Below are 21,255 nucleotides of genomic sequence, written 5' to 3' on the forward strand. Positions count from 1 at the left end.
ACAATAGCATAACAAATACGGTAATCTCACAAGCTCTCAAGTATGGGAAAAACAATTCACAATGCATGTGCATACACTGTAACGACATTATTTACTCCGATACGAGTCACATACAAATATGAGTCACTGTGGAAATTGGCCGACTTTTACATGCAGACAGCCCGCGCATAAACCCAACATTGTAAAACCCGCAGACTTGATGCATGCCTCTTCGCAGACGCAGGAATGCCGACCCTCCAACGCTCATCATTGAATGTTTCCTGCATCTCATTTTCTATTCTGCATGATGTCCTGGTGTTGCACTGGACCGATGCACTGCTGGTCACTTGGGGTTGGGGTCAATTCATGAATGAACTCATCAATTCATATTCAACTGAGGAACTGGAATTTGGAAAAAAAAACCTACAGGACACAGAATTGGAATTTCAAGAAGTTGAATTTAATTCAGTGAAATTCTGTAACATTCCATGTTCTTTTGTTTTTTCTTGCCACATATCTGTAATTACATGTAGTGTTATATGTTATCAATACTGCCTATCATAAAATGTTAAAGGTGCCTTTCAGGTGGCTTTTGATGCATAACATGTAATCGTAATACATATACTGAACACACACCAGATACTGACTGTTTTTTAAAAAAAATGCATATCTGTAGCCCTAGTCATGTGAGATCCATAGTTCAGTGCCTAATAAATGTCATTTTTCAAGATAAAACTGCACATTTTAGAGTGGCCTTTTATTGTGACCAGCCCAAGGCACACCTGTGCAATAATCATGCTGTTTAATCAGCATCTTGATATGCCACACCTGTCAGGTGGATGGATTATCTTGGCAAAGGAGAAGTGCTCACTAACACGGATTTAAACAAATTTGTGAACAAAATTTGAGAGAAATAAGACTTTTGTGTGCATAGACAAAGTCTTAGATCTTTTATTTCAACTCATGAAAAATGGGAGCAAAAACAAAAGTGTTTATATTTTTGTTCAGTGTACATTATTATTGAATGTATTGGATTTGTTTAGCTGTCTTTTATTTGATTTCTAATGTTTACCAAGTCAAGACAAACTCTCTTAGAAGTGGAATTTAACAGAATTAAATTCTATTTCTTGTCATTCCAATTATTCCAACTTGAGGAACTGAGTAGGAATCTATCATGCATTACCAATTCAATTCATGAATGGCCCCAAACCTGCTTTTTTATTGCTTAGCACACTTCCCTCTACTGACAGGGGCGGAGCTTGCCTTTCATGCATATGGGTGTCAATATCATAGCAACATCAATTCCCCTCTCCCCCCAAATCTGCCATATTGCACCAATCCTACAAATGTAATTTGTCAATGCCTGTGTTGAAGGTTAGCGATGGAAAATAGTTGATGATTGTTCATAATATGCTACGGAGTGGCCATCGGGAGAAAAATAATTTATGTCGTGGGCCACGATTTACTGTAACGTGCGCACGATATGCAATTCAAGCTCTCGTTTATTTTTTCGTGTGCACGAGATACAATTCGTTCCCTCGATTTCCTCTTTACACAAATTGCCAAAACGTGCCCTCGAAATAGTGATATTATGCTCTCGATATATAATACATACGCTCTTCACGAGCTTATAAAGAGTCAGTGCATATTGGTGATTATGTTTAAATGTGCCGCTGTCCTGGGTGTGTTGCAGCCTCCTGATTGTGTTTACATGGCCTGAAGTTTAAGTGGCTAAATATGTTGCAATATTTGGGGGATATGCCTATTCAGTGTAAACAGACAATGGATATTAACACACCAAATCCTTACTAGGCCTATCTGCAATACCTAAAAGGTTCCTTTAAGTTGCATTTTTTCCAAAATTGCAGTTTAACGAAATCAAGGAAACAAATTGTATCTCGTGTGCATGAATGGACTAAAACATGCGCACGTTACAGTAAATCGTGGACTCGATATAACTTTTTGTTCTCTCCCAATGGCCTCTCCCGGGCTCCGTAATATGCTTATTTACCTTCTGAGTCATTTTTACCAATATTACTACATTCCAAGGGACTCATCGTTGGCCATGGTTTCCAGACACCCATTCAAATTCCACTAATGCAGAGTTAAAACCATACACCGTAAGCCCTGCTGCTAGAAGGCACACAGCTATAGAATGCTTTTTATTTGTAAAGTGACATGTATCGTTTGCAATCAAATAGCTCTTTGCATTTTAAGAGGTTGTGTTGTCCTTGTCTGCTGTGCTGCAAAACTCTCAAGTTGTCAGTTTGCCTCTGCATCAATGTCACCAAGACATTTCCTGCACATTCACTGTACTTGGCATTTAATGATTCTGATTCAGCTACGGTTCATACAGACAAAAGCACATATTCACAAACATATCACACACGCACACACACACACACACATCAAGTGTCTCATTCTCTCTGTCACAAGCACACTCACATCCTCTCACGTGGCATCACTATGCAGAAAACTCTCCCAATCCTCTTTGCTTCTCCATGTAATAACGGCCTGTCCTTGGCTCTCAGACTGACCCCTCCCCATCTCCAATAGTCTCTGATTGATTCAGGCTGGACAGTTAGTGGATTTCCATCATCTAATGCAAGCTGTGAGTGCTTCTCTTTTGTCCTGCTGTTTGAGCAACTGTCAGCCCCTTCGTCTTTTTCTGCTTCTAATAACGTTTCAGGCAGCCGCCGTTCTCCTTGGCTTGTCCTCTTATTGCCACACATACCGCATGCACTCTGCTGTGTTGGAGCGCGGCGCTCCACCAGAAATCAGGCCAGTTGGAAGTATTGGTATGCTGCCCATACAGTCCGTATTTCGCCGAGCGGTTTTGCACAGCGCATTTTTGATAAGGATCTATTACCAACAGGTATGCCTTAACTGCAAAGTCGATTTGGCATTTTGGGATTTTTGCGCACCGTATGGCGTGAGATGTTTATGTATTTTTTGCTCTGAAAGGGAAATCCTAGTCAATAATGCAGCAGCTTCAAATCAATAACACAAAATGAGAGGATATCATAAAATTGCCAGAGCCTTTATTTTCATTCAACATTACAAAAAGAAATAACCTATTTACAATTGAATTGAAATTGCCATTAGTCATTATTCTCTGCCGATTACTACAGATGATCAGTAGTAGTCCTCTAGGTCAGCTTTGTCTCCCTGATTCTGAATCTGCTGCTGCTTCTTGTACAAATCAGCAATCTGGAGGAGAGAGAGGAGACAGACAGAAGGAGATTGAGAGGGAGAGGGAGAGACGGAGCGAGAGAGCATGAGAGAGAGAGAGAGAGAGAGAGGGAGAGTGTTCACATGAGAGAGAGTTCACATGAGACAGCATGCATGAAAGAGAGAGGAGGGGGGAGAGGGGGGGGGGAGAAGATCATGAAGTCAGGTCAGTAAAACGAGGAGGACAGGCTAAAAATAACCATTTGATTATTCATATCCCGGGCTTTGAAGCTGGTGACTCCCAGCCGCCGACTGGGAGAGGAGGGTTGCGTTCACTCAAGCTCATCAGGATATGTGTGTGTGTGTGTGTGTGTGTGTGTGTGTGTGTGTGCATAATGCGTCAACAGCTGGCCCACCCAGAACCAGCATATACCAATACAGCAGGGCGGCGTGGTGAGGAGGGCAGTGGAGTCCGGTCATGAGCCGTGGAGGCCAAGAGCCTGCAGGTTTCCCTTCCAAACGAACACAGCGGCCAATTTCACTGATTAGCATATGTTCAAGCAGAGAGGAGGAACTAATCAGTGAAATCACCTGGTGTAGTGATCAGTTGGAATGAAAACCCGCAGACTCTCGGCTCTCCACGGCTCATGGTTGGACAGCAGTGGAGTAGAGACGCCGCCCTTCAATCAGAAGACAAGTGAAAAGAATTTCCCTGCAGGGATCAATGAAATATCACATTATTATTATTCCTACAACTACACAGATCTCAGTGAAACTCTGCCTTGCACTGTTCAACTTCACACTACCGGTCAAAAGTTTGGACACACCTGATTGAATGTACTATGTTTCTCATTAACTTAAAGCCATTTTGATCTAAAGGCTTATGCTTAAAATGCTTGAAATCTGTTTCTTAGACAAATATAAATTGTGAAGTTGATGCCTATATATGAATTTCTTTCCATCAAGGCAAATGGCGGCTACTTTAAAGAATCTAAAATAGAAGATAGTTTTGATTTGTTTAACACTTTTTTGGTCACTGCATAATTCCATGTATGATGTTAATTCATAGTTTTACTATCATTCTAAAATGTGGAAAACAGTAAAACTAAAGAAAAATGTGGTGTGTCCAAACATTTGATTGGTAGTGTTTGTAGATACCTGGCTTAGATGTCAGAGGACGGGTTGGTGAGAGCAGTGATGTCCAGGACAGGAAACTCCCTTTTTTGTCCGCTGGCCACGCTGGCCAGTGCATCTCAAAATTCACTGGCCACTTTCACAGTTTTACCAGCCAAGTAGACTTTTAGAGAGGAGTGGAGCCTCCAAATGGCGGCTGGTTGCCTGCCAAAGTGGCTGGTAGACTGTAAACAGGATTACCAGCCAGAGCCAAAATGTACCAGCATTTGTCTGGTTGGTGGTGGTAATTAAATTTCCCCGCCTTTGGGATTTTCAAGATGGCTCCTCCCAGGACAGATTGATTGATTCATTATCATTTATATACAGATAATCTGACGTACCTGCGCTCCGGTTGTGGCGTCCTCCGGCTTCTTGTCGTCTCTGATCCGAAGGAAGCGGGGGAACCTCAGAGAGATGCCTTTCTCTGAGTCCACCTGAAGACAGACATGCAGAAACACAGAGACAAATCAGCACTGACCATCGTACATCGTCCACTTAACTGCAATTTGAGCGTTTATCCTTTTCTTGCTTGGATTGAGTTACACATTAGTTAATGCGTTGAGTGAGTTTTTGTGACTGTCAGGCCCTTGAAAGCTACTAAAACCCCATTGGTTAAAGGTTTTTAAACATCAAATATTTAAATATTTTTAAACATCAATATATTATTGTCAAATTAACTGTGATACATATTATATATACGGCATAATTACCGTAAACAAATGAGACCATGGTTGAGATGATTGGTAGCCTCTATTGTTAGTGCTAGTGTTTCTCAAAATAAATTAAGACCACATTTCCCATAAACCCCGCTTGCCATTGCCAGAAACTTTAGTTCCATTTGCTTTGAAAGAACAGCGCCTTCTTCCTGTTCTGTGCCATAAAGCAATCCAGCAGATCCGACCCGATGGCTCACTGTCAAATGTAGTGTAGTGTCCGGAGGAGGCTGACAATTGTTTCAGCAATGGTCTCGTTTGTTTACGGAAATTATACTAATATCTCAAAATTAATGTGGTAACGACTTATTGATGCTGAAATGCAACATGCAGCACCTGTAAATAAATAAGAACTGTTGTCTTCACTCCTAAAATAAAATATTTATTTTCTCAAGAGCAATTTCAGGGCGCATGAAGTGAAGTGCCTTTGGGTACCATGAAGAGCAGTATACAAATAAAATGTATTATTACTGTGCATTATTACTATTATTATGATAAATTGACTGTTGTGTACTGGTGCTGTTAAGGCAAATACTTCACCGTATGCGTGCTGTGGGACTTTGAGTCCAATATGCAGCCGAACCACGGGCAATAAACAGGTATCATTACATTAAATCCAACATCTTTTACAACAATTTTTAACAACTCCATTAAGAGTCGCTAATTAAGACTTCTCATCGCTGGCAACAGACCATAACAGGGAGAATTTATCAGCGGAAAAACATGGGGGAATTAACAGGCCGAACTGACCATTCCCATGGCGGCCTTGTAGATGGGCGACAGCGACAGGTCGGCACACTTCACCTCCCAGACCTGCACAGCGTCGAGCCACACATCCGGCTCTGCTGATTGGTCGATGCGGTAGTAGGCCCTGGGCTTGGGCAGAATGTGCTCCTGGAGAGTGGAAGAAAAAAATAGGTTTATAAAAAAAAGAAATAAAAAAAAAATAGAACAATGCATTCATGGAGAACTTGATAAAGAGACAGTGACAGAGTGGCTTTGGTTGACCCGGTGGATGCTGCTACTGCCTCACAATCGCATCCCCAGAGACAGCAAAGGTTTCAACACTGCTGTATTCAAATCATACCTGCTTGCCTGAGGGGCAACATGAGTGGGAGGTTTCCAAACTACATTATCATACTACTATCTGAAATATTTCATTCCAAAATGCTTTGATATACACACATACACATTTTTGTTACCTGATATTCACTGCTCAAGATATGAAAAACACTGGCAGAATGTTACTAGTCTGCAAGTGAGCCAAGAGAACTATCAATTTCAATAATATTTAAAAGCCCCTTTTTACTTTGATACTAGCAATCATTTTGTCAGCGCAGGTGCCACACTTTTCCAAATGATAGCTATCTCGTTTTGGAATGAGATACATCCATTTCTGTAAATGTGATTCTCAACCAGTGTGATGTTAACTAGGCTGCCGCAGTGTCCACGGATCTAGGTCATAGTTAAGTAATGCTGGGGAGAGAAGGCAGCAGCACTAACATTATTTATACTGTAGGTACTCAAGTGACGCCCTTAAAATGGAGTGAATTACAAAGAGTGAGCAGGTAGGTGTTTAGTGTCTTGCAAAACATGGCTGTTTATAGACACATCAGCTGTGGCGGGACTCCAACCCGTGGCCTTTAGGTTACAGTACTCTCTCTGTAACCACTGGATCACCCTGGCAGGGGTGTTTGTATGGAATCAATCCTCTCCCTGTGTGGAGTCTCATCGGCCTGCAGCGCTGCAGCCACAGCAAGACGGCCTTGCCTTAATTCACTTTCAGACACTTTCAGTTGGAGTGCTTCATTACAAAACAATACAGTATGGCCTGTATTGGTTTTGGGGAAAAAGGTTACAGCACCTTCAATCACCGTTTCACTGTGATTGTGCACTGTGCAGCAGTTTGTAACCAAGTCTAAACCCTTAAAACATCACTTCAGAATGAAAGGTTTTGTTCCACAACAGTATACCTGTTTTTCAAGAACACTGTTACCTGATGATTAGTCAGTATTTCAACAACACTTGTTTGCATCCTCAAAAACTTTAATGTTGTATAAGCACAGGTCTAAATATAGCTAATAAAGTCAGTTATGTACTCTAATGAATTTTACCTCCCACAGCAGCTATCATTTTCCAAGAGTAGGTGTCATTTTTTTCAAACGCTGGCTCTCCTGTTTTGGAACAAACCTCTTCAAATGTAAATTGAAAAAGCAATTCATTACCTAACGTGAAGGCGCGCTCTCTCAATTACTTCGTCATTGTTTGGGTATGAAAGCCTTTGGATGACTAACATTTTCCTGATATCTGAAGGGTTTTTATTCCAAAAAGCTATGTGAAACATTGTTATCTTATGGTCATTGGTCAATATTTCCCAAGTACAGATGGCTACACAAACAAACAATAAACAATTTTGTTTTACAGCCAAATTCTTTTGGTTTGATGATTATGACACAATTGGCATATGCTCCAAAAAAGGTGGATTCTATGTGGGCACATAATCTGTAAAGCCTGGGAAAATACACCAACATACTTTGTGTAATACCTGGGTTTGTTTAGGAATATGTTATAAGCTCTCTCATTTTGGCAAGGTAAAAGTGAGTGTCTCTTACAAAATGATTGCAGCATTTGAGTCGTTTTACTTTAGGAGTTTATTTGCACAGTGGCCAGCTCATTTTGGAATGAAAAAATCTCTGTTTGTATCTGAAAAGGATGGAAATGAATGACAAAATGAATGGGGCCCAAAGACCTGAGCCACACACATCCCAGCTCTTTCAACCTCAAAAATAACTTTGGTTCTGGGTAAAAAAACAAGTAAATGCAATTTTGGCTTTTTTCCCCCTCTTTTTATTACCTGAATTAAAAGTTTACACGGTCATTTAAGTATTGAGCACGTTTTGCGACCCAGCCTTGACGAAAAAGCCCAGGGCGTGATTTCAAAAATACCTGGGCATCAGTGAGGGAAACGCATTCTTTTCTTCATTCCTGAGAAACGTTCTTTATTGCAGGCTTTTACCCGACTAGTAAGCGCGACAGCCTCGCAGTGCCACTTTACCTTTAAGAACTTGTAATGCTGCTCCAGATCTTCATCCTTGAAGCCCGTCCCGATCTGGAGGAGACAAAAGGAGATAAGAAATACACACACGCGCACACACACACACACACACATATATATTTCCCCCATGGTGAGACAGCAGACATTTGGCAGCGTGCGGCAGAACACAGAACAGCGAGCAAATCCCCCTATGCCAAAAGCGCCTTGTCTGGCTGCTTTGCCTGAAGCGTCGTGTCACCTCTCAAAGACTTGAACCCGCTGAGACGCGAGCAGAGACGAAGGAGTCACCTAGCAGGCAGACGGGCACGCGAAGGGAAAGGCAGATTTTTAACGCAAACATAGTGTTTTTCCACCTCGCAGACGTACTCAAAGCCGTTCTGTAGGCTTTGTCCAACAGAAGCCTTGTGTTTCTAAGGGCGGGTTCACTCCAAGCATGTTTGGAGCGGTTTATTCAAGCTCTGGAGCGTTTACTGAATTATTTTGGTTCATTTGGGAAGGAGAGAATGGCATTTGAGCGTGGCTAACACCAAGTACACCACGCTAAGACGTCTGAAAATGCGAGTCTCGGTTCTTTATGTGGTTCTTTAGGAGTGAGAACAGAATCCAACCAAACTACAGGAAAGGACAAAACGCAAGGGTTTATGGGTATAAGGAGATGGATGTCGATATCTGATAACCAGTAGCTAGTCATGCTTGGAAAGCCCAGCATAACAAAATGAGGGCAAAATGTGTTCTTAACTGGTATGAACTAGAGAAGGTAAATTAGAGCGAGAATTAGAGAGTAAAGAGTGCAGACAAGTCCTTCATGCTTAGTTAACTTTACAGGAACTGGAATTGGTTATTTGTTACGACTCTCCCCGCTGCCAAAATCTCCAACTTTTCTCCTTGTGACTTTTGTTTACAAACCTTGGTCTGTTTGTAATTGGGCATGGGGAACCCATACTGACCAAGTTTTCCACTATGGTTCTGACCAAAGAAAACAAACTCTAGGTGTGATTGCATCCTATTTACTTATTTCTGTTTTGTTTGTGTTTTCATTTGGGATGGGGGTGGGTTGGTGGTGTCAGAGGGCAGGGTCGGGCCGCAGAGCAGCACCCCTGGAGCTGGTGGGTATTCAGTGTCTTGCTCAAGGACACTTCAGCAGGGCGGACTCCTGAGGTTGCATTGGGGGAAATGGAAATGCGGGTTAAATTCTGCCTCCAGCTACAGGAAAGCTTCTCAAACCAAGGGTTCCCAAAGTTGACCATGTCAAGGACACGTATCAAGCTACAGACACCCTTTTGATTACAGCTTGTTTAGTGAATGAAATAAAACTTATGAATGTGTGTAACTATATGAAAGTGAAGCAGGGCAGTGCTGAAAAAAAGAGTGTCTGTGTGTGTGTGTGTGTGTGTGTTTTCACAGCCTGGTAAATCCCTTTTCCATGGATAAATAAATAAAAGTTACAGAAGAAAAAGAAATTGGAGATGGAAGGTTTTTGCAGGACACCGATGACACAGGATTTATCCTCTGTGGCACAGTCAATACTCTGGCTTGTTCACGCTCTCATTATCTCAAACACACACACACACACACACACACACACACACACACGCACACCAGTGGTCACGCATGCTCCAATACATGCTTAACACTTATCCTAAGAAGCACCCAGTCACGCCTCTACGCAGGCTTGTAGACACATAAGGATTTCCTTCAACCTCAGATTTGGGGGGAAAAGTGACAGTTCAAACAAACACACACACACCGACGCCAACAACCCCAGATTTACACACACGCATACATAGGCACACACACACCCTCGCATACACACAAAGCAACACACACAATTATACAAAACACACACTCAAAGCAAACATAAAAAGCAGACGTAAACATACACACACACACACAAACACACTCAATCCCACCCTCACCCGACATACATAGACCCAAAATACACATCACACACACACACACACAAAACACCCAAACATACAACACACACACACATACCTTGCAGACGGACTGGAACTCCTCGTTTTCGTCGTCGTAGCAGGCCAGCAGGAAGCCCCCATAGGTGCCCGTCCTCTTGCCTTTACCCAGGTAGGCACCGATCACACACAGGTCCACCGTGTCGCCCACACCCTCCAGGTAGTCCTTCTTCAACTGGGGGAGGAGGGCAGGAGTGTGTGTGAGAGAGTGTGTGTGTGTGCATGTGTGTGAGAAGAAAGGGTGGAAGAGAAAGAAAGGGAGCGAGAGAAAACATATGTGTGTAAACTTGTGTGGGACAATGAGTGGTATGCACCAGGTTTTTCAACGTTTGCTGAAAATTTTTGTAAAAAGTGTGTTATTTGTGCTACTAACAATGTTGGCAGAAGCACGGACATGCCCCTGTCTACACACCCACGACCAGAGGCCCCTTTGAACACTGGATGATGGACTTTATTGAACTCATCCCATGTTAAGGCTACAAATATTGCCTAGTCATTGTAGATATGTTTTCAAAAGGGGTTGAGTGTTTTCCTTGCAGGAATGCCACTGCTGTCTCAGTAGCAAAAGCACTGCTGAGAGAAATGATTCCAGGATGGGGCCTTCCAAATTGACTAGTGACAAAGGCTCTGGACCACACTATTTACAAAATGAGAGCCATTCGGAAAGTTCAACAGATAAGTCTGAAAACACACTGTGCCTACCACCCAGCCAGTGGAGGTGCAGCTGAAAGAGTAAATCAGACTCTAAAAACAAAGCTGATGGCTGAAACAGTTGTCGTGGGTTGAGGTCTTACCCCTGACACTAATGTTCATGAGAGGCTGCCCACACAAAACTATTGGACTCTCTCCCTATGAGATGCTCACCGGGCGCCCCATGCGCATGACTAACACCCCTTTTCCCCAAAACAGGTTGACCCTGACTGGTATGGATGATATGTTGCAATATTGTTGTGCTCTTAACAATGTTCTGAAGCTCATCTTTCCTAAGGTAAAAGCTGCCTTACCTGAGCCAGCATCAGCACAACTCGACAACATTCAACCAAAGACCTAAGAAGGAAGCACTAGCACCAACCCTGGCACCCTAACCCTAACCTGTTGGACAGGACCGTTCCAGGTGCTGATGAACACTCCAACTGCAGTCAGAGTGGCTGAAAGAGACACCTGGATACACGCGTCCTAGTCATAGTAAAAAGCACAAAAGAGTCCTCTACAGCATGTGAAGTGTGTATGGTGTGCAACATGTGAAAGTGGTGATGGGAAGTTACTAGTTTAAGTAACAGCCACAGACGAGAGTGCATCACAAGGTTAAAATGCCAGCTTCCTAAAAATGATAACAGTCTAAACCACAGACTTGTATGTATGTGAAGAATCAGTTGAAACCAGTTTATAAAAGAAGCACTTAGGCTGGAACATATTATAAATCAGGCTGTGAGCACCTGTTCTGTAAGATGTTTGTCACACTGTATAAAAGAAAGTTTTAAATTCCTCTTTCCTTAGAGACTGCTCTACAATTGCATGACTAAGGGCGCTTTCACACCTGATAGTTTGCTTCCTTGGTTCGCACCTGATGCGAGAATGACACATTGTTTCGTTTTTCAGCTGGTTCGGTTCGCTTTCACAAAGCCAAAACTCAAAACGGTCCAGATAGGGTTGCCAAACCTCCCGGATTGGCCAGGAGACTCCGGTAATTAGCCTCAGTCTCCCGGGATGGAAAAAATAAATTCCCGGAGATTTTTTGATGGCTGAAATTATAATTTTGTGTGTGTGTGTTGGGTACGTTGTACGTTGTGTGCATTGTGTGCGTCCACTGCGGCGCTGCTCATGTGGCGACCAGTAGCAGGTGTTAAGTGTCTGTGTATTGTGTTTTATTGTGTTTTTAATTTAGGGTTTACTCCTACATTTTTAACTGCCATCATCCCAATTATTGTTGTGGTGAGACCACTGAAAAATAGAGATCCTTTTTTTGTTTGTGGCAATTTTTATCCTGAATATCACTCTTGGCCTTCACCATTCACAAACAATCAGAATTCAGTACACACGGGAATTTCTCTTGGGGCTACAATGGAATCGACAAGCCCCGGACTACTTTATGGATAATTCGCTGTTTGGCATATCTACCCTAGATGCGGAGCCCCATGATCGGATGTCTAAAAACGAAGTGTATAACCCTGGGAAAGTTAATGTCAGGAAACGAGGAAGAAGGGGTGGTGTTCGCAGGCGGATCAGACAACAAGTACGGAATAATCGCATCCCACTGCCTTCTATGATCCTGGAAAATGTGCAGTCTTTAAGGAAGAAAACTGACAAGTTGCAATCCAATGTCACTCATCTACACGAATACAGTAGAAGCCTGTATCATGGCGTTGACTGAAACTTGGCTGACAGATATGGAGACGGATTCTTCCCTGGATTTTAATGGCTTCGGGACTCCTATTCGACTCGATCGGGACTGTGAGGTAACGGGGAAGACACAGGGAGGAGGCGTTTGCTTGAATATAAACCGCAGATGGTGCAGCAATGTTACTGTAAGAGAACGACTCTGTCTAGCAGACATAGAGCTGCTCTCTGTGTCGCTAAGGCCCTTCTACCTCCCGAGGAAATTCCCTCAATTATTCGTCACTGTGGTGTATATACTGTACATCCTAAAGCGAACGCCAAATCAGCTGCTGATGTAATATTCAAAGTGACACAACAACTGCAATCTATCTCACTGGATTCCCCCAACTTTATATTGGGAGATTTTGACCACTGCAAATTAAAGGGCACGTTGTCGGGTTTTTATCAGTATGTCTCACGCCCCACGCCTTTAGACTCGTGTTACAGTCCTATTAAGGGGACTTATAAATCTGTCGGTGGACCCCCGCTCGGATCATCAGATCATAATGTAGTCCACCTCCTACCGACGTATAAGACTGTGTAACGTGAGCAGGTGGTGAAGCAAAGGGTGACTTGGACTGAGGACAGTTCCCTTGCCCTGCAGGGCTGCTTCAAGTGCACAGACTGGTCAGTGTTCTTGGACTCTTCAGACGATATAGATGAACTTACTGACGTGGTGTGTAGCTACATTACGTTTTGTAAAGACTCTGTGATCCCTACCAAGGAAGTGAAAATCTTCCCAAATAATAAACCCTGGGTTTCAAAAGAATTAAAAAGTCTGATAAGTCAAAGGAAAGCTGCTTTTAATAGAGGTGATGCAACCAAGGAGAGGGAAATGAGGAAAGAGGTAAGGGCTGAAATTAAGAAAGCTAAAATTAATTACAAAGACAAGATAGAGACAGAGTTTAGAAGCAATAACCCAAGAGCTGCTTGGAACAGCATGAAAACAATGACCGGGTGTTATGAGAGGGGGAATAAGGCAGTTAGTCTTGATGGTTTTAACTCTGATACACAACTAGCCAACAGCCGTCTTAATGAGTTCTACTTGAGGTTTGAGGAGCAGGACTAAGTCGAGTCAAAAAATTACCATTGATGTTGACACTGTTGCAAAATTGTTTAAGCACACCAATAGCACAAAGAGCCCGGGCCCGGATGAGATCTGTGGTAAGGTGCTTAAGACCTGTGCTGAGCAGCTCTGCAATATTTTTTATATTATTTTTATGGAATCTCTTGAGCTACAAAAGATACCAGTAATCTGGAAACACTCACCTATTGTCCCTGTCGCCAAGTGTACTAACCCAAAGACTTTAAATGATTTTAGACCTGTAGCACTTACATCCTTAGTTACGAAGGCTTTTGAGAAGGTGATAAAGCAGGCTGTTCAGCAGCAGGTGCAGAGTTCTTTAGACCCTCTGCAGTTTGCTTTAGACCCTCTGCAAATTGCTTATAGAGCTGGCAGAGGCGTAGAGGATGCCACCCTGATGCTGCTGAACTGCCTGTATCGTCACCTTGAGGGCCCCCTGACTCATGCCAGACTTCTGTTCATTGATTTCTCTTCTGCTTTTAACACCATACAGCCACATTTGCTTGCAGAGACACTTCTCTCAGATTTTAATCTTGATATTAATATTATTGGATGGATTTTAGACTTTCTGACAGATAGATCACAGTGTGTGAGAGTTAACTGTGTCCTCTCAAACAAGCTCCACTCATCCACTGGTTCACCCCAAGGATGTGCACTCTCTCCCCTTCTTTATATTCTTTACACAAATAGCTGTCAGAGCAAGTTTGAGAATTGACACATTATAAAATTTGCAGATGATTCGGTCATAGTTAGCCTGTTGAAGGAGGGGGGGGGAGACTATATCAAGGGCCGGTTGTTAATGACTTTGTGTCATGGTGTAAGGAGTCTTTCTTTGAACTGTATGTGTTTAAAACCAAAGACATGATTATTGATTTTAGGAAGTCAGCACCCATCCCCAAACTCACAGTTATTGAGGGAACTGAGATTGATTTGGTGGAGAACTAAAAATATTTGGGTACTGTGTTTGATAATAGGTTGTGCTTTCAGGCTAGATGCCATTTCTAAGAAGGCACAACAACGTCTTTACTTCTTGAGAAAAATGAATTCTTTTAATGTGTGCACCAAAATGATGACTCTGTTCTACAGAACTTTTATTGAGTTGGTGCTGTCATTTTGTATTGTGGCGTGGTTTGGGAACCTGAATCTGGCCAATAAGAATAGGCTTGGTCGGCTTGTCAGAGTGGCCAGTAAAGTTATTGGGGTGAACCAAGCACAGCTCTCTGACCTTTATGACCGGCAGGTCGTAAGGAAGGCCCATGCCATATTGGATTGTACTGACCACCCCCTGCAGAGGGAGTTTGAGCTTCTACCTTCAGGTAGAAGATATTGAGTTCCAACTCAGAGGACTAAAAAATTCAAAGACTCTTTTGTCTGCACTGCAATTAGAAGGCTGAATTTGCACAAATGATTGTACTAAGCACTTTCTGCACTCAGCAATTTATTCGGCTTTCGTCTTCACATGAAGTGATCTTGCACTGTACTGTATTGTATTGTTGTCTCTGTGTTCTGTCTGGTATCTTGTCTTTCATGTTGTATTTTATGATGGATTGAATGTGTTTTTAATACCTGGCTACAACTAAATTTCCCCTAGTGGGATAATAAAATTTGACTTGACTTTCTTGGTTGTAGGTTGCGTATTTAGCCACTGGAAATGTGTGATGACGGTTAACGGGACATGCATGTTGCGCATTTGGCATTGTGTAATGGTGAGAGGGACACATAGTTTTTGGCATCGCATAATGGTGACAGCATATGGCAACATGTCAGGAACGACGTAAAGTGCAAATTTCCATAGTAGATGATCCTATTTTTCTAGTTTTGTATGGTAACGTTATGTGTGTGTTTGACAGAGAGAGAGAGAGAGAGAGAGAGCTGATTGATGCTGTATGTATCAATAACAACGGGCATCATATTATTATTAGTTTTTTTTTGTCTAACAGTTGATCCATACAAACGGTAGTTTCACCAGTCACCAAAACAGGATGTGAAGATGTTGTTTTTAACCAATACAATTCAGATTAAATGGTTCGCTTCCTGAGATTGGTTCGAATGGTGTTCTCACCAGAAATGAACCGGGTTAGGGTGTTCACACCACCCCGAACGATCCGAACCAAGGGGGTAAACACTCCGGGTTCGATTCAAACGGACTAAACAAGGCTGGTGTGAAAGCACCCCAACGTGCTAGAGTCCTCTCTCCATGTACATGTGTAAGGAATTAAGACTTGATCTGACCCGGGTTTAGTTTCTTTAGGTTTAGTTTAGTGTAAAGACATCAAGCAGTGGAAAAGGGGGGTTAAAGTAACCCGGCTCTGACCCGCCTCACGACGGAGGGGAAGAGCAGCAGAAAAGCCAGACCTGGCCTGGTATTTGTTCTGTGGGAAAGTAAAGCCAGAGAAGTGCCTGTGCAAATGCCATGGTAACCATGGTAACCGTCTCAGCCACAACAAGCGTTCCATCACCTGTGCATGAGATACACGTGGAAGCCAGGCTATCAGCGGGCAACTGTGGCACAGAGTCAACTGCTGTGTACTTGAGATGAAGGAGAACTGCAAAAATTCAAAGCTTAGTAGAGACGTGGTTTCAATTTAAGCATTTAGCTCACTTATAAATAGACTAATTCTGCAATGATATCACACAATAATCATCCACATGAGATACACTGCTTCCTGTGCTTCCCCTCCCACAGTGTAAAGACGGTCATAGCAGGTAAAAGGTGGACTCTTATGGAAACTGATCATGATTAATTATATCCCGGCTCTGCTGCGGCAGTTTTAGCTGTGTAAAGACGGCTTATGATTGTATGAGTGTGTGTGGGTTGTGAGAGAACGTTTAAGTCTGTGTTTTCGCTTGTGAATTCCATGTGTGTTTTGTGTCAGTGCGTGCCCACAATTTACAAGCGGTGTGCGTAAGTGTGTGCGAGTTATTGCAGTGTCACATTATTGCCCCCGACCCCCCCCCCCCCCACACACACACCCCTTAGACACACACACCAACACACCTTGAGCCAGTTATGAGAGCGCTTGGCAATTTCATAGGTGGCGTCCTTCTCTAGAGTCTTCACCATCAGTCCCTCGCAGGAGTCTACACACACACACACACACACACACACACACAGACAAACATACACATTATACACCAAAACACGTCTCTAGTCGAGCAGAAAGGAAATGAACAGATTATTTTTCAGATACATGGAAGGTCTTTGTCTCACTCTCTGAGACACCGACAGACACACACACACACAGTCAGACACACACACACATACAGAAAGAGAGTTCAGGACACAAAGAAGCAGCAGGCAAGGACACAGGCATACAACTCAGAAACACACACTCATGTAAAAGACACAAGTGAATACACACATTTCTATGTTCTCTCTTGATATACACAGACTCATGGACACACACTACACAAGTAAACTAATTTAACCAGCTCAAAGGTTCTATTTCTCTCTCTCTCTCAACCACACACACACACACACACACACACAAAGAGACAGCAGGCAAGGAAACAAGTGCACAGCTACTACTACACACACACAACTCACACATACAAAGACACAGCAGGCAAAGACACAAGCATACAATTAATACACACGCAACATGCAAAAAAAGCACATTACTCATACACACAGAAAAAGGTTCAAGACACAAAGAGACGGCAGGAAAGGGAACAAGTGCAGAATTATTACACACACACACACAAAAACATCATACAAAAAAGCACATAACTCACACACACAAATGTTCATGACACAGAGACAGCAGACAAAGAAACAAGTGCATAACTCTTTCTCTCTCTCACACACACACACACACACACACACACACACCTCGGACAGACTGCTCCAGGAACTCGGCGATGGCGTCGGTGTTGTCGGAGTCGATGGATCGGGCGAACACAAACTCTCCCTCCACCTCCGAGAAGCTTTCCTTCAGCAGAGCCCGACGCCGACACAGCGGCTGGCGCACCAGGGACTGCACACACACACACACACACACACACACACACACACACACACACACATCATTACAAACAGCAAAATTACATATCATTACAATCATTTCCTCTTCATAGCTTGGAGCCTTGCAATCACTATCAGTATGAAATGCCAGCTCAACCAAACACACACAAACACGGTCTCACACAGAATACACACAGATAGACAGTCTCTCACACACACACACACACACACACACACACACACGCACACACACACACACACACGGGGAATCACGATCAGATGCATACACACAGCTTCACACACACAAACTCAATCTCAGACACACACACTGTCTTAGATGGATGGACACACACACACACGGACAGACAAACACACACACACACACTGTCTCGGACGCACACAGTCTCAGACACACACTCAGACATACACACCATCACACACACTGTCTCAGACACACACACAGTGTCTCTCACACACACTCTCAGACACACACACTGTCTCTCACACACACACACACACACTCTCAGACACACTGTCTCTCACACACACTCCGCTGGAATGACAATGAGCGTTACAATCATTATCTAGTTACGGCCTCCAGTAGCTCCATCATTGACATTCAGGGGCATTGTCGGCATCTCAGCGGGGTGGCGAGCGCGAGCACGTGCACGCCCGCAGACAGCAGACGCACACGCCGGTTTAAGATGACGGCGGGTGTGCCGAGAGAGATCTCTGGGTAATATTTTCATCATTACCGCCAGGGCTTACCTCGCCGTTGAGGTAGAGGAGGTCAAAGGCGTACACACACACTTGGACTTTGATCTCTGAGGCATCCACGTCCTGCAGGGCGGCATCAGCACACACACACACACACATTTTAATATCATCCCTTTACAAAAATATGCAAATACACAGATTTTATTCACAAATCACTGTACATCCAACCTTGGGACTTTTTACAAAAAGCTCTTTGATTTTCTCCCGTTTGTCTTTAAAGTTTAGCACCCCTACTTCCTCTGTCTCTCTCTCTCTCTTTTCTACCTTTTAACTGCAGTGCACCTCTCCAACTTGTTTATCCCTCTATTTTTTTTTTCCCCCTCCACCTTATCATTCCCTCCTCCTCCTCCTCCTCATTTCACTCATCTTTCTCCTACTTCTTCGTCTCCCTCGCCTCCCTCCAGCCCCCTCTCTTGCACCTTATAATGTTTGTCCCACTCTTGTTTACTCCTGTCAATCTTTCCATCCGCCTCTCTGCCTTATTACAGGGTTCCCACCGTGGCCCTGATATGAAATTCCATGACTTTTCCATGACTTTCCGACCCAAAAGTTGTTGTTCCATCCTGGTTTGTTAAGGCTGTTTTTCCCCCTAGAGAAGCTTGGTTTCTCCTCCAATTGGGCTTGGTGTGGAGAAAAACAGCTGAAAACCACCATCTACCCAACAAATATGTGAAACAAGTTGTAAAATACACTCTGGTATATTCCAGTAATGTGATACGTTTGTAAAAATTCCCTGATCTTCCCTGACTTCCCCAGAAAATTGATCAAATTCCGTGACATTCCCTGTCTGCAATACACCTCTCCAAATTAAATGATATTCCAGAAACGCCATGACCAGTGGGAACACCGTTATTAAAGGATGTAAGGATGAAAATGAAACGGAGGAGTCCAAAAAAAGATCCCTGAAACCTGAAATATCACATTCCTGCTCATCCCTCGTCTCCCGCCTTCTCCTCCTCCCTCTCTCATCCCTCTCTCCTCCACCCATGTCACAATCTTCTCATCCTCCTCTTGCACAATTAATCATGTATAATTGTAAATCGTGTAAAAAGTAAAAAAAAAAAAAAAAAAAAGATGATGCAAGATGCCACAAGACCAGTAAAATCATTTTGTGTGGCCTCCAATTATCACCACAAATAATCGTGATGACAATATCTAGCAAAATCATCGGGATTATCATTGTAGCCTTCTTTGTGCGGCCCTGGCCTCTTCTCTATCTTTACACACTCATCTCTCTCCTTCCCATTTTCAAGGATGTGACCGAGAACAAACAAAAAAAAAAAAAAAAAACGAGGATGAGGGAACTCTTTGACGATAAATTAATGTCATTTGTGTGGTGGAAAAAAAGCCGTTATCCTGATCAAAACTGAAAAAACATCGCTGACATTTGCAGTCCCCCCCCCCCCCCACATCCCCCTCCTTCTCTCCTCTACCTCACCCCTCCCTCCCTCCTCTCCCCTCCATCCATTTGATTCATCTTTCTCCTACTTATCAATCTCTCTCTCTCTCTGTCTGCCCTTTCTCCCTCCATCTCCCTCTCTTCTGGATCATTTCACTCCATTATCTCTCTCCTCCACCTTCTGGTCTTTATCTCCATCTTGTTTTCTCCTTTCAGTCGCTCCCTTCTTCTCTCATCTTCCACCTTTTTGCCCCCTGAGCGTCTCCTCCCTACGCATCTCATCTACCTTTCTCCTCTCTATCTTCTTATATTCCCCTCCCTCTCCCCGTCTTCATCCTTACCTTCCTCTTACGGGTGGTGAGGACCTGGAAGGGCTGGATCTGCCTCTTCTCCCGATCCCAGGCCACCGCCTCCGTGTCCAGGACGCAGGACACCACAGAGTCCTTCTTCACCTGGGGATGGAGGGAGAGACAGAAGATGAGAGATTATATACTGTAGATAAGGAGGGTTTTTCCTGGTTTAAAATGGGCCTTTGGCGGTGTCCCTGTCGTGAGGGCCAGATGACATTATATGCTAATTTGCATATAAGCACCCTACGCCATACCAATTACAGATTGTCTGCAAGTTTCATTGAGGTAAATTACAATTTCACAAATCTAAGAGTTTGAGACCTTTTAAATGCTAATTCAGATGAAACAAGACCAATTTCACCTGGGAAATAAACATGAAAATACAAAGGAAAAAAAACTTCAAGAGTAAGGGTCTGCAGACCAAGAAACCTCAATATTTTGACAGCTGAATTCAAAAACTGTGTTTACTAGTATTTAAGACTTCATGGCCATGAATAAGTAAATCTAATTAAACATATTTTCAGACTTCAGAGGCCCTGAATTTGTTGCTTAATGCTTTGGGATTAAACACATTAACATTTTTCCCTAGATTTGTCGCTAGTTACTTACATACAACAATAGAGTTGCGGTCAGACGAGTTGCTAAAGCTAACGACCAAGTCACCAAGCTGGCAACAGTTGTCTTTAGCCAAAAAGCACCACAGCCTGAAGTCAGTCAACCAATGAGAAGACGTCTGCTGCAGTCTCTTCTGCTTAGCCAATTACCGAACTGTTCAACACACACCCTCTGTCGGCTGGACGGCCGCATTATGCCAAAAGTCAAATGCTTCAAAATATAATATATTTTGTTTTTTTAATGTCTCACCTTGTTTATCAGTTCCTTGTTTTTTCACTTCAGCACAAAGACAAAGGGTTTGGCAGCTGAGAAACATTTCCCTGTAGTAAAAACCCTGATAAGAGCTAGGCTGGCTGGTGATACACTACCTGCTTTTTAGGCAGATTATAGCCACAGTTTGACACTTATGACTGATTTTCAAGATCGGACCAAGTCGTTGCTAGTTTGGCCTAGTTTTGGGTGCCACAGACAATCTTGTGTGCGAGGCTTAAGGTCTTTATTTTCTTGCCTCCAGATCCAGTCGGGATCATCAAGATTCTTTCAAAAGTGTTTGAATTTACAACTCAAATCAGGACAAGTCTTGGCATTCTCCTGTAGTGAGCCAGTCATCTACTCAAATACGAACG

General features: G+C 43.1%; 1 protein-coding gene across 1 annotated transcript; it reads right to left on the bottom strand.

Annotated features, from left to right (window-relative positions):
- Positions 1 to 3,016: 3,016 nt before the first annotated feature.
- Positions 3,017 to 20,128, bottom strand: LOC139651014 (DNA ligase 1-like; the record flags this gene model as incomplete). Its single annotated transcript, XM_071527837.1, has 9 exons — positions 3,017 to 3,189; positions 4,665 to 4,757; positions 5,787 to 5,930; positions 8,092 to 8,145; positions 10,087 to 10,239; positions 16,523 to 16,605; positions 17,357 to 17,501; positions 18,257 to 18,328; positions 20,006 to 20,128. Coding segments are annotated over 9 exons (942 nt in total), but the record flags the coding sequence as incomplete, so codon positions are not given.
- Positions 20,129 to 21,255: the final 1,127 nt, after the last annotated feature.

The sequence above is a fragment of the Centroberyx affinis genome, unplaced genomic scaffold (assembly GCF_046629955.1).
Source record: "Centroberyx affinis isolate AG114_WGS23_722 - 3 ecotype Tasmania unplaced genomic scaffold, CSIRO-AGI_Caff_v1 ptg001580l_1, whole genome shotgun sequence".
Classification (NCBI taxonomy): Eukaryota; Metazoa; Chordata; class Actinopteri; order Beryciformes; family Berycidae; genus Centroberyx; species Centroberyx affinis.